This window comes from Diprion similis, chromosome 1 (assembly GCF_021155765.1).
Source record: "Diprion similis isolate iyDipSimi1 chromosome 1, iyDipSimi1.1, whole genome shotgun sequence".
Taxonomy (NCBI): Eukaryota; Metazoa; Arthropoda; class Insecta; order Hymenoptera; family Diprionidae; genus Diprion; species Diprion similis.
In genome coordinates this window covers 3,764,312-3,781,055 of record NC_060105.1, presented here as the reverse complement: position 1 = coordinate 3,781,055, position 16,744 = coordinate 3,764,312, and the positions used below count along the sequence as shown (strand labels likewise).

Genomic DNA, 16,744 nt, shown 5'->3' with positions numbered 1-16,744 from the left:
GTACGCGAGTAACATATCTCACCGTGATATCTGGCAACGTGCATTATACCTTATATACCAGCGGCGAGTTGCTATCTGACTAACAATCCTCTGTTTGCTGTTGCCTCTAGTCTCTTTTTGAGGAAGAAAAAATCTTCTCCTGGGTTTTCTGATCTTTGCCTAAACTTCGACACCGAGAATGAAACTTTGTATCTTTATGTATATGTACTAATGATTTAGAATTTGAAAGGAATTTTAATTGAGGATTTCTAAATTGTTATCGAAACCTTTGGAAGATTTCGCACTTTGTTTAATTCATGATAATATACAAATATGGCATAAAGATAACTCGGTTCTTGGATCGTGAAAAAGGTCGAAGAAATTTTTTTTCGACATTTGAATATCTAAAATGTGAAGCTTTTTTTTATTGCATTTTAGTGATGCTGCTGCAGCAATCAAATTACATAAGTGGAGAGAATTTTATTTCGCTCTGCAAGCATGACGTGCGTACTGTTGGTATATTATTTTATGGTCCGCGTGTATGTATAATCCGTTGAGTAACCGTTGCAGTGCATTGAAGTGCAGTGAAAAATGTTTTAATACCTCTTTGAAACTGTGACGTAACACGTAGCTTATATAGTACAAGACTTTGTTAAAATTGTCATGTTTTTCTATCATACTTTTAATATTCTTATACTTGATAAAAATATTATTCATAAATTATCGCATGTAGGCATATACGAAAATCGTTATCACATAATTAATTATTTAGCCAAGTTTCAGACGTCTATATAATTATTTCATCTATTGAGATTTTTTGTTTAATCCTCGCGACACGCGGTGCGCAAGAAAATTGGCTGTAAGTAAATATCGACCAATTACAAACCGCGTTGGAATTCGGCTGATTTCAGTCGAGTAGCCAGATCGAGCTGTCTCTTGAAATCGTGGTTAAAATCTTCATCATGGGGGATGAATAGGGGATTTTCCAAGTTTCGGGGTTGTCAGACAGACGTTATTTAATTTGATTTATTTTTTTTCCTCTCACTATTTTTAATCGATAATTTTTTCTCTGAAGGGCAAAATACCGCGAGTTCGCAAAACGTTGCAAATCATGGTCGATACTCAGGGACGCTTCAAGACGACGCTTGTCCGAAATCCCTACGCTGTTCCTGACGTCGCGCCACGCGAAGGATCCTGGACTTCACGGGGTCCGATCCTTGGTGCAAAAGTTTTGGTCGACGATCCAAAGTGGTACAAACGACTGAAACCCCACGAGAGGCTCTTTGCTCATCACACTTTGAACAGCATACGAAAGGATCTTCGCCTAGTGAGAACCAAGGTACATGAGGATTTTTCTGAGTTTTCGTTACATATTTGCAGTCTTGTGTCCTGGCTAGAGAATTTTTTAAGGGGTCATCGAGAGTTCCTTTTTTTCGTTCCAGGTGCCGAACGATGCTCTGGATCTCGCCCTGAGCTCGACCTACACTCACAACGAGGATTCGTTGGTACCAAAAACGTACGTTTGTATGCAGCCTGAGACACTGAAGAAGGAGACGTGGCGTGTCCTTCGCAATCAGATTAAGGTGATGATATATTTAATTACCGATCGGTCTTGCGAGATAAGCTACGTGTACGAACGCGAAGAGACGGTGGCTCGAAAGATAGAGAGATAGAGAGAGAGAGATAGAGAAATGTCACAATGGGCGGAAGTACTGATCAGTTCTCGGTTTATTGAGTATCTATTGCGGTTGAATGATAGGCCGCAAAAGATAATGTAAATTTTGATTAAACGGTGCTGAAGTTATGATATTTTTAACAAACTAATTGACGCTATTGATCAATTTCAAGCAAGTGTCAACTAATTTGTACTTTGCATCTCGTTACGATTCTATGCCAACTGTTAATCCCGAACTGATTTCTATCGATACAATTTTCCTAAGATATTTTATACACGTGGTATGTATCGGTCGTAACGATAATATATTATAACGGTATCAATAATTTACGGCTGTTGAAAAAAAAAAAAAAAAAAAAAAAAAAATCAGAATACATATTATATACTATGTTTTAATTAAATTCTTACCCACAAAGAGATTAGATTGTAAAACGTGACGAAGGTCGAGTTGAAATGTTTTTAATGTAACTCTGTTTTTGAAGTGAGGACGAATCTTGATCTTGCGATTAATTCCCGATTGAACAGTTAATTTTGTATCCCAAATAGTTTATGCTAGTAACGCAGATTACCCGGAATTCTTCTTGGTGCATGGTTACTTGTAACTTTGAGCGTCTCCTGCAGGTATACACGAAACTTCCACCGCGAATTGGCGAGAACCTGTACTTTGGGGGTTCGGGAACTGGCGACGGGGAGAATTCGGGGGGTGGCATCAGGCGAAGAATCCATCCCAGTAGCCTCAAGCTAACGATCGAGGGGCCTCACACCGATCAAACGAACCCTGGCTTCACCCGCAAAATCGACGGAACCTTGTACAGCATTTAATTGGATCAGGGAGCTCTCGATCGAAAGGCAGCAGAAATTGTGCGACGAGTGTATTAATTGCGTACGGAATTCGGCATCTGCATTTTTATTTTCTTTATTTCATACAATGTGTATATGTATATGTATATATGCATTTGGCAATTGTAAATCTAATTTGTACATCAGAGAGAAGCGCCAGGTACTATGTTCGCTTGATCGAAACGATCTTCGTGATTCATCGTAATATACTGTCGAACAGGTCAATCAAATTTTCCATGTCCCATTCACTTTGGGATTACAGGTGTAATAAAAAGGAAGTATGTAGGTATCCATTTTTTTCTTGTCACGTGAAAAATGACAGATAAAGGATAGGAACTGGTACAAAAACTTGAATGTGGGGAAAATTTTTTGTTAGAAAAAGGAAATATCGTTTAGCTAACTTTCGGTTTTAAGTTTCGAACAATTATTTCCGTCAAGATTCATGTCTGCGTTATTAACATATTATTGTCTTCTAAACAGCAGCCTCCGGAACTGGAGCCTCTTTGCAATCAACTCGAATTTACCCGGCCTGAATTCGCAGCCCTAAATTACAACCAGAGTGGGTTCAGGCTTTTGGCGAGAAATAGGAGAGAGAAAAAAAAATGTCCGACAGTAGAGGGTGGTGGGTGGTACAGGTGGGTGGGCAAGCTCGGTTTGTTCGAGTTTCGGGGCAAGGTGAGGCAAGGCAAGGTGAAGAGTCACCAAGGCGGAGCGCAATCATGGCTGGATTAGGCCTATGTATGAGGTTGAGAAGGGTGGAGAGAGAGAGAGAAAGAGAGATAGAGAGAGAGAGAGAGAGAGAGAGAGAGAGAGAGAGAGAGACTGAGACTCGGAGCTGGGTGGTTGACGAAGGTACCGAGGGTTGGTTACGAAATGGTGAGAAGACCGGGATGGGATGGGACGGGATGCGATGGAACATAAATGATATTCCATGAGGAGCATATGCGGGGCAGGATGGGGGTGCAGGACAGGGACAGGACTGCGGAGCAGCAGGGTGCTGGTTTATTACAAACAAGGATTACCGGGTAATGGGACATTCTCCCTCCCTCCTTCATTCCCTCCCTCCCTCCCACCCACCCTTTCTCCCTTGCATCCCCTGAACACTGATCGTTGTGCACTGACTCACGCGAAGCAGCGAAGGGTCGGTCGGTAGGTACTCTCGGAACTCGGGACTTATTCGTAGATTCGTAGGGACATTGTATAATACCGAGACCTCTTCTCATCGTCAGATCCGAGATACACCATCGCTGGGTGTATGGATGAATTTGTCGACACGATCAGATAAAATTATCGCGTTACCATGGATAAATTCAATCACGCTAGACCCACATTTGCATTTTTTTTTTTTTTGTACGTACCGCGTCAATTGCTTGAGAAGTCAAACGAAAGAGGTAAATTGGGGATTACCTACTTGGATTTAGCTATCGCAAGAAGCTTTGCTTTTTTGTCCGATTTCTTCACTAATTTACCAGTCGTTTAGGCAATCTGAAGTTATAGCTAATTGTGGATGTTGAAGGTGTTTTAATGTGAAAGACGGAGATAATTTTCTGGCTCGAAAGAGTCCCGTGGAAGAGATTTTTACCACGCGTACGTCGGTTTATGACCGGATTGTTTTACCCCCAGAGGTGGAAGAAGGTGACGGTGAAAAAGGGAAGAAAGGGAGAGTGATAGTGAGTGAGAGAGAAAGAAAGAGCTTCGTATGAGCCAGCTAGCAAAGGGTCTGAGATCCGGGAGGAGGTTTCATTGGTCGTCGAGAAAAAGTATCCGCAGCCATCCAGCCCAGCCAGCCAATTACTTGGGCCAGCGGTTTTATTTCTATTTAATTCTTATTTAATTTACTTTTTACGGCTTCCTGCACCCTTATACCTCCCTAGCGCAGGTTAACGTTAACGAAATGGAAGAAGATTTCTCCTCGCCTCTCGGCGTTCGCGCACGGTGCCTTCACGTAAAGAAGAAGAAGCTCTAAGGTCAGTTCAGGGTGCCGATTGCCGGTCTCAATTTCATTCCACGTATGTGGACTGCAGACGGTGAGAAGCAGGGCTTTCGTTTCATTAAATTCTACCTAGATTCGCAGAGATTTTTTCCTCGAAAATCTTTCCTCCGTTCTTTTTGGACATTTTATGTAGGTACCTGGTCTAAGGATAAAGGGCAGTTAACGACTTACCTGAATTCTCTTGTCGTTTGCCAAGTCAGCGTACCTACCTTCGTTGCGTTATTTGTATATACAACGAAGCTCCGCACGTATAGATAGACCGAAATGTGCGAGGTGGAAGAAAGTGGTTATTTGACGGTTCCGTGGAGAAAGTAAAAGTATAGCGTATATCTCAACCCGCTGTTCTCATGCATCCGTGCTTTTCGTTGTGAGAAAAGTCTGGGCGCGCAAGAGGCCTCGGGGTATCCGCGGCAAAGACCCGTTGATCCCCTGGGATGGAGCCGTTATCCCATTGGAGTTGTTACATTATATTTATCAGCATGGTACACACCGTAGGTACGCCTTAGGGTCCTGGGCTTTCTGCCTCGGCACCTTGTCGCGTTCTTGACTTTATAACATATTGAAAAAGGAGGGTGAAATGAAAACGAGATATAAAAACGAAGAGAGATAGACGATAGACGAGATCATCATGTATGATTTTGCGACATCGATATTCTCAATTTTATATCTACGAGGTTTCAATTATCAATCGCGATTCTGTAAGGAAATTTCATAACGAGATATCTTTAAAGTTTGAAGAACGTGCTCGTTCGTTAAATAAACATCGTATTGTATACCTAAATGAAATCAGGCTGCTGCTGCGGTGTGAAATAAAAATAACAATTGACACAGGGGTAGGAAAATGACAAACGGGATTCGGCCGGTCGACCGATGTGCTAGCTTATTTCACAGAGCTTATTTTATAATTTCTCTTCAATATGTTCGCACGCCACCCGAGTGTTTATTCAACATTTTAAAATTGTTTTAAAACAACTACCTCGAACCCCGCCTCCCGTCTCGTTTGTTCCTCGGAGGGTTGAGATGCTTCAAACCCATAAGGGTTCCAACGCCTGCCTCGACCTGTGGGAAAAACTCAAATTACAATGACCACTGCTATTTGTCAAGAGATTTGAAAACTGTGTCCGTATTGTGTGTAGACCATAAGACTCGGGCTTATTCATTTCACTGTCATGCCGGGCGAACTTCAAACTTATGTGCGGAATATTCGTGAAGAAAATGAAAGTATATAAACCGATATTCAGTGGCATTTTGGTTTTGGGTTCAAATATTGTTGATGTTTCATTTCTCCTTTTTCCTCGTTTTATTTGCTCTTCGATTGCGCGTTGGATGCTCATTTTGTCAGAATCAAACGCATACTTTTTTGCAAAAAATTTTGACTTTCGCGACGTTGGCAAAATTTTCGCCGAGCGATGCAATTTTTTTTTATTTTTATTTTTATTTTTATTTTTGTTAGAAATATCCTTTTTACAGTTGTACACGATTCGTGTGATACACTGTGTTTCGTCATGCCTGAGCAGATGCAATTATGCGTTTTGTAATTTTGTCCTATCCGCTAATTAGGCAGTCCTAATTATAGGGAATGTGTGAGCCATCTCGTTGAACAGGAGGAGCGTGCCGGATCGGCGAGCCAGGGGATCAAAGCGTGCCATCCGCGAGAGCGAGCCAAGATTACCTCGAGGGTCTCTTCGCCCTCGGATGCCGGGTTTTCTGTCGCCCTCCTCCCTTCCTGCGCCCTTGGATTACCTAAAATAACACTCTCGCCGTACTGGCGTACGTCCCGATTTTATTGTCTACTAAAATGGATATTTTCGTAGGCATAATCCCGACGTGCAACAGTTTCACGTTGTACAAGGTATGTACACATACAATAATACCTGCCGATGCCTTGTTTTTTTTTTTTTTTTTTTTTTTTTTTAATTCCTTTCTCCTCTTCTATCACGTTTTGCGTATTTCCTGTAAACGATAATGTCAATTTGTGTCTCGTTTTTTTTTAAAAGATTTTTTGATTATTCCATTTTTTTTTTTTTGAGCGGCGAGGGGGCGGGGCGGGGGGCGGAGGGGGGGTAGTTTATATGATCACAGAAGTCAGAAAAGTGGAATAGAATTTAAATTAATGTTTACAAGTAGCGAATATTTGAAAAGAAATCGTTTTCAGGTAGGATAGATTAGAAGAATTGTTGATTGCTTCTCGTGAAATTGAGACGCGGAACTTGGACGGATCGCATCTCGTACGTTATATCGTATCGGGTTTTCGCATGCGCGAGTACGTATCGGCATCGCACTAATTTCCCGGGACCCTTATTTAATGCGGATCCATGAGGCGTGAAATAGTCAGATTACGTAGAGTGAAACACGCGTGATACAGGCGAAGGTTTGGAATAGGAGGCGTAGGACGAACTGTCACTTTGCTCGCCCGTCATAATTGTTACGTATCCAGTGGATATGTTATCCGTCACATTTTCCACCTCCGTGGCTCGTTGAGTGCGCGACTAGGGTGGCCGACGGCCCGCAGAACTACCCTAGAAATAAGGGCGCGTGGCCGGGTTCCCACGAATCCTCAACTTCCTACGCACAGTTAAACCACCCCGGTTGAGATCCCAGAGCCGAGCTTATACCTATATGTATAATCGCAAAAAGCACATCCCATTTATACCTTGACGCGAAATTTTTTATAAAGGATAGATTGTATTTCGTACATACATTTAAAGGAATTAAAGAATCTAAAGGACGTAATTGTGATAAACAGCAGACGATACGACAGTTGAAAATAATGTAATTGTACAATTTTTGAAAGTTTGTCTTTGCAATCTGTGTTTGGAAACGGGGAAAAATAAATAATAAATAATAATAAATAAATTAAAAATTATCTGTCACATCATACTGGCGCCTGAAATTCTCAACTCGTAGAATTTGAGGTATGTATAGGTATATTGTATTTATATACCGTAATGTAAATATTTATAAACTGACTATAAAAAGAGGAGAGAAAAAAAAAGATATATAAGTAGTGAAAAAGTGCTGACTCAAAAGTTTAAACGCTATGCCTACAGATAACAACGAATCGTCAAATCGTTATCAGCAACAAATAATTTGTTTGTTTTTTTTTATTTTGCTGCTGCTGCTGCCGATCGGATCGTTACTTCGGTTTTTACGTGTAAGGATGAAAAAAGGGGAAGAGAATTTGAAATAAAAGAAATAAAATAAATTGAAAAAAAAAAAAAAAAAAAAAAAAACTGTTGGAATGGCCATCGAATTTTTACGGTGCACAGTACATTACACAGTGTACTTACCTTATACATTACACCTATAAGTATGTAGACTGGTATAGGTAAGTAAGCAAGGGCGGCTGCGTTTCATCATTCCAGTGGTATTTGCGTAGCGCGTGAAGGCGCAAAGAGCGATAGCGTCACGACGCTGTATAAACGTGTGTGTTCGTGTGTGGGGGGTGGGGGGGTGGATGTGCTTGTGAGCTTGTGTTTCTGTTTGTGTGTAAAAGTGAGCGACCGACGCGAGCTAGCGGGGCACCGATAAACTTTTATGACCTGTCAGTCATTTTCGAGCCAAGTCAGGCTTCCCGGGTGAAATGCACATCTATGCCCGCTATCGGGGACGAGATCGTCGGAGCAGTTGGTTGTTTCCTATAAGCGATATGCTAAATCGCCGCATCTATTGCATTGGTATAGGTATAATATGTGCATAAACACGCGGTGAATAAAATTGGTGAAGACGTTCTAATTTTTTCATCGATGTGGATTTAATTAAATACCAGGAGAATGAAGAACCTCGAGCGCTATAGACATGTGAATATATGATGATGATAATGATAATGATAATGATAATAGTAGTAAAAGCGATGGCCAGTAAGCTAGAAAATAATTGATGCATCGACGATTCAAGTCCAAAAAATTAATCGAACATGTCTACTTGGTTGAATTAGTAAAAATTAATCGGTTGTTTCGTATTTTTTTGAAACGTTGCACATGTAACCAAATTTCATAAATTTCAGTATGTAGTCTTAAGAGCGGTAAAATTTTTTTGATAATTTATAGTTTCATTAAGAATATTTTTCAATTTTAGTTGAAAATATTCATTTATCTTTTACTTACTGTATCAATTAGGTACTTAGCGAGTAAGACAATGATAATGATTGATACTTTAAAATCACATAAAACGATATTATATTGCATCGTTCATGGGAGTAAAAAAGAATAAGCGATTGTGGGAAAAAATAATCGATTATATTCTATTAATCGTGAAAAAATGATCGGTTTAATTGATAATCGATTCTTTTTTTGTCATTCTTAAATAATACTCTCTTGACCATATTTTTCTACAATCACATATTTAATGAGAAAAAGTATACGTACGTACATACGTACGTGGCGAGAAAAAGGAAAAAGATGTGAACCGAGGAAACGTTGTCGAGAAAAGAGGGGCAAAGAGGGTTAAGGTCTATGAATATTCCCCAGCTTGCCCGCAGCTAAGAGAATGATGAACGAGGATCCGGCCACGGACCCGCGTCTCTCCTTGGATATATGGCCGTGTACACGTTACATTTATACGCACGTCTTTACGGTGTGTGTGAGTTGGGTTTCCCCCAAGTTCACCCCCACCCCCAATTCGACCTCCATCCAATTCCTTGGAAAATATCCGAGAGAAAAACCCTTATATAGAAGAAGAGCGGTACGCCTCGATTACTCCGAAAGCATGCCGGGGTGCGAGGCCAACCGTATCGAGTTTCTTAAACAATTTTTACCCCCAGCGAGTGCATCGCAATTTATGAAAATTGAAAATGAAATATTGACGTGATCAAAATTTTTTTAATAGGCTTTATTGTCATAATTTTTTTATTACTGTATTTTTCGTTTTTACACAGTTTTGTTGAAAATTTTTGAGGCGTAGTTAGATTTTGTCAACTGCTCGAAGCAATGTTTGGCAATACTTTTAAGATAGTGAAAATCGATTGACTTTACTCTTTGAAAAATTGTTCTTTAGTCAATGCTCGAAGTTAAGGAGGACCAAAAATAATCAATTTCAGATTAAATCTTAATTCTAAAAATCTAAAATTAAATTAGCTCATTGTTTGTGGTCATCGTAATTCGAAATTATATTCCGTGATACGCGAAGCGTTTGAACTCTGGTATTCGAACGACGAGTAGTAAAAGTGGCTTGTTGGGTCAGACGCTGCGTTTTCTGATAGAACGCATAACCGCAAAGTCTATAGGTAGGAATTATCGAATCTCTTTTATACAATACGCGGTGGAAAATATTAACTAAAAGCAATTTGTTACCGCGAAATATATTTTTACACAATATAAGGCTCGGATAAAAAGTTACCGTATGCACATGCGGAGTATAATTAATAAGCTTGCCGGGTGTAAGGTAATCATATGAGTTGGGGGCAAATTGATATTGTTATTATACGTCATTAATATCGTGCCGCACCGGGCTACCTATACATTTTCATTTATACATCCACGTATGTGTTTAGGTATGTTTATTCGGACACACATGCTCGGCTAGCGTCGAGCAAAAGGTGTAATTATTTTTCGTACAAAAGTAAGATAATCCTTTGTTGCGACATACCTACCTACCAACCTACCTACACGGAAATATAATTTGCAACGGTAGGTAAGCCTTGGTGTAAGTTAATGCCGTCCATATTCGGCTCCGCAGTTCGCAACGTGAATAGCATAAACTTCGTTGCAGTTATTACGAAGCGCATTATCTACACAGAAGAGATTAGCCGAGGTGATTAAAGAAATCTATTCTTTACCATTTTCCTCGCGTACAAAGGTACTTACACGTATTTAAACATAAGAAACGCGATTTCGAAATTAGATATATCGATAGAAATCGTCGAGGGAATTGCCGAAAAATTATTATGTTACTCTGGACCCGGCCGTCGAGGAAGACCGATAATTATTTTTTCCAGACAATTAAAAAAAATTCTATTCTTTTTTTTTTTTTTTTTACTTTCCATTTTATCACGCTACGTGTATTTTTGCCAAACGGATGAGAATTTTTATTTTCTTTTTTTTTTCCTCACTCTGTTGTATAACTTGCGAATTGGACTTTTGATATTCATTTTTACCGCTATGACTTGCGTTCCTCTGTACATATATATATATATATATATATATATATATATATGTGGCACGCGTTTAATCTTTATTACATTTGTTGACGCGCCTGTGATAGCATCGAAAAATAGCCACAATCAACGACCGCATGATTATTGACACTCGGAGCAATTTTTTTTTTTTTTTTGTTTTATTTTATTTTTCATTTTGCAAACATTACTCGATGATAAAGAAGCGAAACGGAACGTATAAAATTCCTTCAATGCCAATCATTCTCTTAAATATCGTTATCTTGCGTTACTCCAGTACAGACCTCGAACTTAATTGTGACGATTGACACGTCGCGCGTCTCAAAAAATTTACGCCGCTAGTAATTTAACGATAAATTAAATTACACCTTAATTATAGCGATTCTTATCGCGTGGAATAATTGTATGAGCATAATTTCCGTATGAGGTTGGAAATTTATTGCTCAGAAAATCTGATACGAATCAGTCAATGCGACTTGTTTGTTTCAATTCTTGTTGCAGCTGTTGAACGAATCATTTGTAATAATTTCTGAAAGTAGTATCCAATCAACTGTATACATATATTGCACAAAAATACAACCATCCCCATAACATTACGTTTATTCGTGTGAAAACGTCAAGGTTCAGGTTTTACTTAAGATTTTTATGAATTATTTAATATTTTTAGTATTGAAAATCTTGTATCGATTTAAATTCTTCTTGCTAATATTGACGCGGATTGAAGTAATGACTAAAATTTAAACAAATTGCACGTCTGGCAGTAAAGGCTTATGACTTTAGTTTCAAGTTATGATTATTTGATTCAAATATAATTAGGCTGTAATGATATTCCCGGGAATATATTTATAAATTACAAAATAATATGTAAGTATAATATAGATTTGAAAAACTAAAGTATGGAAAAAAATGTAGAAAGAGCAGTTTCTGGCTCAAAACATCATACTTTATGTAGAAAACTAAATAAGGAATGAAAATGACTTAAATAAAAAAATAGTTGTATACATATTAATGCGATCCCTATATACATATATAACCGATATAATCGAGAACTTCAAACTACCCCAATGTGAGAAATAATTGAAATAAAATTGTTAATAAAGTTGAAAAATTTGATGTACCGCAGGATGAAACGATCCTCGGAGCACAACGTGGTCGAAAACTAAATTCGTATAAACTACGACTAGGGGTGGAATGGCGCACCTGTAAGGGCTGCAGGTATACAACCGACGGTAAGAAACGGAACGTTAGATATATAATATTCGGGGTGCCGAGAACGGAGGGTTGCAGGGGGTGCGTGTCGAGGAACAGGTTGATTCGGGGTAGTAGTTTCGGTCACGAGAAAGCCGGTACGGCCAACAAATTGACAGGTAGAAGAGGGTGTCCACCGCGCACTGGAGGTGCCAACGCCGACGAAGCATCCCCGGGAAAAACAGAGAAGAGAGTTACTTCCGCGGCTGCCATGTTGGCCGGAATCCCAGGCGCCGCCCCGTCCGCGGGATTTCATTGGCTGTTGCGGAAAGCGGCGCAGGGAAACCGCGGCGATATCACGGACTTTAAACACATTCGTAGCCACGACCCACCCACACAGCTACGTCGGCTCGAGGAGAAGGTGCGCGCGACGCGGATCGTCCGCAGGCACGTGCAGCGGCGGTAAACGAGATGAGAGTTATTTTTGAGAACCGCGAGGGTAGGTTGCTTTTTCAACCCCTATTATACAAAGTTTTTTTTTTTCCTTTCTATTCTACTCGGGGGTTGGAGGGTTCCAGGCGCGATAGTTTTTTTTATTAATGTATCTTCTTTTTTTCTTTTTTTTTTTTTTTTCTTTTTTTGTTTTCTTACGGAGTACGGAATGGCTGGAATATCGCGCGGGGGTGATTCTTGATTGGAAAGTCGATTTGGTTAATATGGTATAATGAGATATGGATGGATACTAATCGACGTCGATCACGGTATGATTTATAACATTATGTACACGCGTACAGATTGCATTAGAGATAAGGATTATCTCGAGTGTCATAAATCGTAATGAAATTGAAAAATTGATGTAGGCAAAAATAAGAAATAAATAATGAATAATGCCAATTTTATATTGTACGCTAATAAAGATGGTTTGTGGTATCGATGGGTAACTTTTGTAGATTGCAGTCTGATCTACGTGACAGATCATGTCCTTCTGGCGTTATTCAAGGTTCTTTGCATTATTGAATAGTCATTGCTTGATTTGTTTTACCTGTACGGGAAGAAAGTAATTCCTATTGAATTTCTTACGACTCGTTAACGGTATGGAATATTTGTTTGAGCTTGTTTTTTTACGATACAGAAATGGAAACGAAGGGTGGAAAAGGCAAAGTGTATAATGATAAATCATCGATTTTTCTAATAATATATCCTACCTATATATATATATTTATATTCTTTGGTTTCAAGACTGAACAGATGCTATAAATACTGGCTTTCAAAACTTGTGATGACAGATTCAACGATTTTTTACGTGGTTGAAGTCCAACTAACAATTATCCGCACATCAGAAAATTGGAAAAAGTCGCGACCGAGAATAAACCCCTAGAGATGAAATAATGAAATCAAACGATGCGTAGGTATCCGTGAACTAGTTGGAGATGGATGAAATTTGATCGAGTCCAGCACCATAGCTCCATTTACTCGCATTTACTCGTACAGCATTATACATATACCTATACATATATACCGAGTTCTATTTACTATTTTTCTTAGCTGGCGATGCCGCCCCCGAAGGGTTGGGGGTGACGGCAGTCTTTTGGGAAAATGAGAGAACTCGAGCTGGCGCAGAGAAGTGAGGAAACAGGGGGTGGTGGAAGGATGAGGGTGGAAAATGGGGGAAAGAGGGCTCCTGGCCTATGGGAAGAGAGGAACTGATGGTGTAACACGTATAACCGCGAAGCGCGGAGACGTTCTCTTTGTGATTGAAAATTGATGGACTGGAATCAGGAGCAGGAAGAGGACGAGGAGGAGGAGGAGGAGGAGGAGGAGGAGGAGGAAGGCAGGCAGAAGTCGCGAGGGGTGAACCCTGGGGAGAAAGGCGGCTGCGAGATAGAAAAGAGATGACGTTCACCCGCCGGCTCGTTTATCAAAACACCCGAGAAGACAAACGCACCCCCGCGGTCCGCACACTCGAGCGAATCGGTTCGCGATCATTCCCGCAACTCCCTCCTCCCCTTTCGTTAGGAGGTATAGGCATATGTGTATATTTGAAGGGGGGAACGTCCGGGACGCGCGGGTGAATCCCGATATTTTTTCTTCTTCCCTCACCGACTTCCCGCTGTTTTTCAATTTTTTTTTTTTCGAAATCGCGGACATCGAGGCAGAACTCAATCTCGCCGGGTTTCATGGCGAAAGTTCAACCCTTGGGATGGAATCAGCTGCTTTATTACATAACTCGCGTGTCTGTCTGTTTGATACAGCCGTCGGACACGACCTGCGCAACAATTTCGAAGCCTGGCCCGCCGATCGTACGTCCTCGGACACGGGGCTAATACCCACCCTAATACGTTTGAATCTCCCGTAATTTTCTGTGGCTTCTGAATTTTTTAATTAAATTCGAGCGTTTTTTGATGGAGCCCTATCCGCGGGTTATGACGCCCGCCTCCCTCTCTTTCTCTCTGTCTCTCTCTCTCTCTCTCTCTCTCTCTCTCGCTTCGTTCATCCCCTCCACGTGCTTCCCCCACCATTCGTTGCCACCACCATCGTCCTAAAAATGAGGGGGATGAAATTCCGCCCCGCCCATTCAGCCACCCACGTGATATCACGACCCCTACTTCCTACCCCCACCTGAAAACAGAACTCCAAGCTAACTCGGCAACCCCCGAATATATACACACGTAGGAGATTTCTTCGACTATTTCTTTCCCGCTTTCTCGGACGACTTTATGCCTCGTAAAAATGATATAAAATTTGTAGAGACGAAACGGCGTAACGACACGACGACACCCGGTTTCGAGACTCACGCTTTTTCCTATGTAGCTACGACTTTTTATACACGCGTGAAACGCTAACCGGCGTCTCGATACAATCTATGAACGAATATTCACCTGAAAATCGTTATAGGCTGGTAGACGGAACAGGTGTTAGATAAATACGAATGGAAAATATTATACAAGCGACCGAAGATAAATTCTCTACAGTGTTAAATCTTAGGTTTTTGCAACAGCTCGAGAGTATGGTCACGGATTTTTTAACATACCTTTGGTATATTTGGTTGAAAATGATTTCTTAACTCACAAAAAATATTCCCACATTAAAACTGTAATATAACGAAGATCTCGATGTAACGAGGTAGTGAAAGTCTAGGCAGCTGTAAATGAGAGGGCAAATTGTTATCACTGAATGAGGGTGGCTTGCCGGTATTACGACTAAAGCTCATCGTGCGGAGAGAGAATTCACATCTCTGGGTATAAAAAAAAAAAAAAAAAAAAATGGATAGACAGAGAGAGACAGAGAGACAGAGAAGAAGCTCGATAATATGCAGCGTGCGTATTTTTAGCGTCTTTTCGGAATTGAGGAAACAGTCCCTTGTCCCGAAACACAGGGTAATACCAACAACCTTGAGCCCTGATTTGGGTGAAACAGTTACAGCCAACAAGCCTCACGCGGATCAAGTTTGTTCCTCTTCTTTTTTCCCGACTTTTTACGACGTCTTTGCAATAAGTCTCTTTATAGCTCTGCCCGTCACTCCGTTCATCCCTCAGGGTGCTCCGGTGCTCAGGTTTAGGAAGAAAGCGCATCGGGTGTTACAAATTCCGAGAAATCTTGTGTTTTCGAACGAAAGGATGAAGGAAAAGATATAGTTACAAATCAGAGAATAGAATTTAGAGACCGAATGTAATTATAAAACATCCCTGTTATGCAGTTTTTAAAATTACTAGCGAACCGGGACGCGTGAAATTGATTTTCCTATTCTCGATTATGAAAAGTAATATTATTCATTGTGAACTACCGAGTAAAAGATTACTTTCATTAAAATTTCCGTACAAACTGCTTATAGTTCATATAATAATATGGTTATTTATTATTAAACAGCTTGTACGTCATACTGTAAAATGAATTTCATTTTTCGACATTACATAATCTACGTTTTTACAGCAGTCAAAGTACACGTGAACAAATTCTAGACAATGGTTGTGCAATTAGCTATATACGGGCGACAGATTATATATGTATACCCAAATATACCTGGTTCCAGTTAAATTTCAGTTGCGAGGAGCGACGCGTTACAAGCGGCTAATTATCGAGCTGGCGAATAATTATCACGCTTGCCAATAATCAAAGAGCCAATAATCAGTGCGGTTGGGTAACACGGGGCGGCGTTGGCGCTTCGGGAGAAGCCAGACGCGAGGGGGGCGAGAAACCGGCGATTCGTAATCCCTTAATTATCGAACTACAACAAGTTCAACCCCCACCCCTGCCTCCGGATCGCGCGGCGTCCGTCGCGAGTACCGAGCGGAGAGAACAACGCACAATAGGAGGCTGATATATTTCCGTTGCTCAAAAATCAACAATCTCCCCACCCACGCAGGTACACCGGCATGGACGTGGGTGTGGGTGTGTATACCTTTACACCGCTGCAGGTTGACGTACGCTGGCTGCTTAGCAGTGTGCGTTATCTGGTAGCCGGAGAGAGACGGAGAGACAGAGAGAGAAAGAGAGAGGGCGAGAGAGGGCGAGAGAGGGAGAGAGCGTCGCGCTCGCAATATAACGACGCCGCCCCCGCGGCGGGTGGGCGTGGCCATCTTGTCATTTGTCTCTTCTTCCTCGCGGGGCAGGGACGCCGAGGCGGCGGGTGGCGGTCGCCTGCACCCGGGGTGACGTATGTACTGCCCCGCAAGTTCACCCGAAAAATAAGAGAAGAGCCAGAAGAGAAGAAGAACGCCCATTACACCCGCACCCAATCTCCTCTCACTTCGGTATTCCAAGTATATATACCTATACCTATACCTATACCTATACCTATACCTATACCTATTCCTATGCCTATACGCCTTTCAACGCGGCGCGATACCGACTTGCTTGCGGGGACCGTTTTCCGTCCGGCTTACCTTACGCAGCACCGATCGGCAGACCGTCAACGACGACTCATAGCACCCGTTAAATTCAAAACGAGCGAGCTTTT

General features: G+C 41.1%; 2 protein-coding genes across 2 annotated transcripts in view; both read left to right on the top strand.

The window, feature by feature from the left end:
- The first annotated feature begins 1,068 nt into the window (after window positions 1-1,068).
- On the top strand, window positions 1,069-2,809 carry LOC124410970 (uncharacterized protein C1orf194 homolog). The gene is made up of 3 exons (XM_046889781.1): window positions 1,069-1,318; window positions 1,422-1,562; window positions 2,276-2,809. Exons 1-3 carry the CDS (start codon window positions 1,091-1,093, stop codon window positions 2,474-2,476), a joined length of 570 nt encoding a protein of 189 aa, XP_046745737.1. The 5' UTR covers window positions 1,069-1,090; the 3' UTR covers window positions 2,477-2,809.
- A 495-nt stretch (window positions 2,810-3,304) lies between these two features.
- LOC124410364 (pituitary homeobox homolog Ptx1) overlaps window positions 3,305-16,744 on the top strand; it is a 40,725-nt gene continuing 27,285 nt past the window's right edge. The window contains exon 1 of the mRNA XM_046888877.1: window positions 3,305-3,519. Coding sequence (XP_046744833.1) covers window positions 3,426-3,519 — 94 coding nt within the window. The 5' untranslated portion in view covers window positions 3,305-3,425. The remainder of the gene's footprint in view (window positions 3,520-16,744) is intronic.

What these genes read in the sequence shown, in the direction of transcription:
- LOC124410970 (XM_046889781.1), top strand. Translation starts at nt 1,091, where the DNA reads ATGGTCGATACTCAGGGACGCTTCAAGACGACGCTTGTCCGAAATCCC. An exon ending in TTCGCCTAGTGAGAACCAAG is followed by an intron (nt 1,319 to 1,421) that starts GTACATGAGGAT and finishes TTTTCGTTCCAG; the next exon opens with GTGCCGAACGATGCTCTGGA. An exon ending in TCCTTCGCAATCAGATTAAG is followed by an intron (nt 1,563 to 2,275) that starts GTGATGATATAT and finishes CGTCTCCTGCAG; the next exon opens with GTATACACGAAACTTCCACC.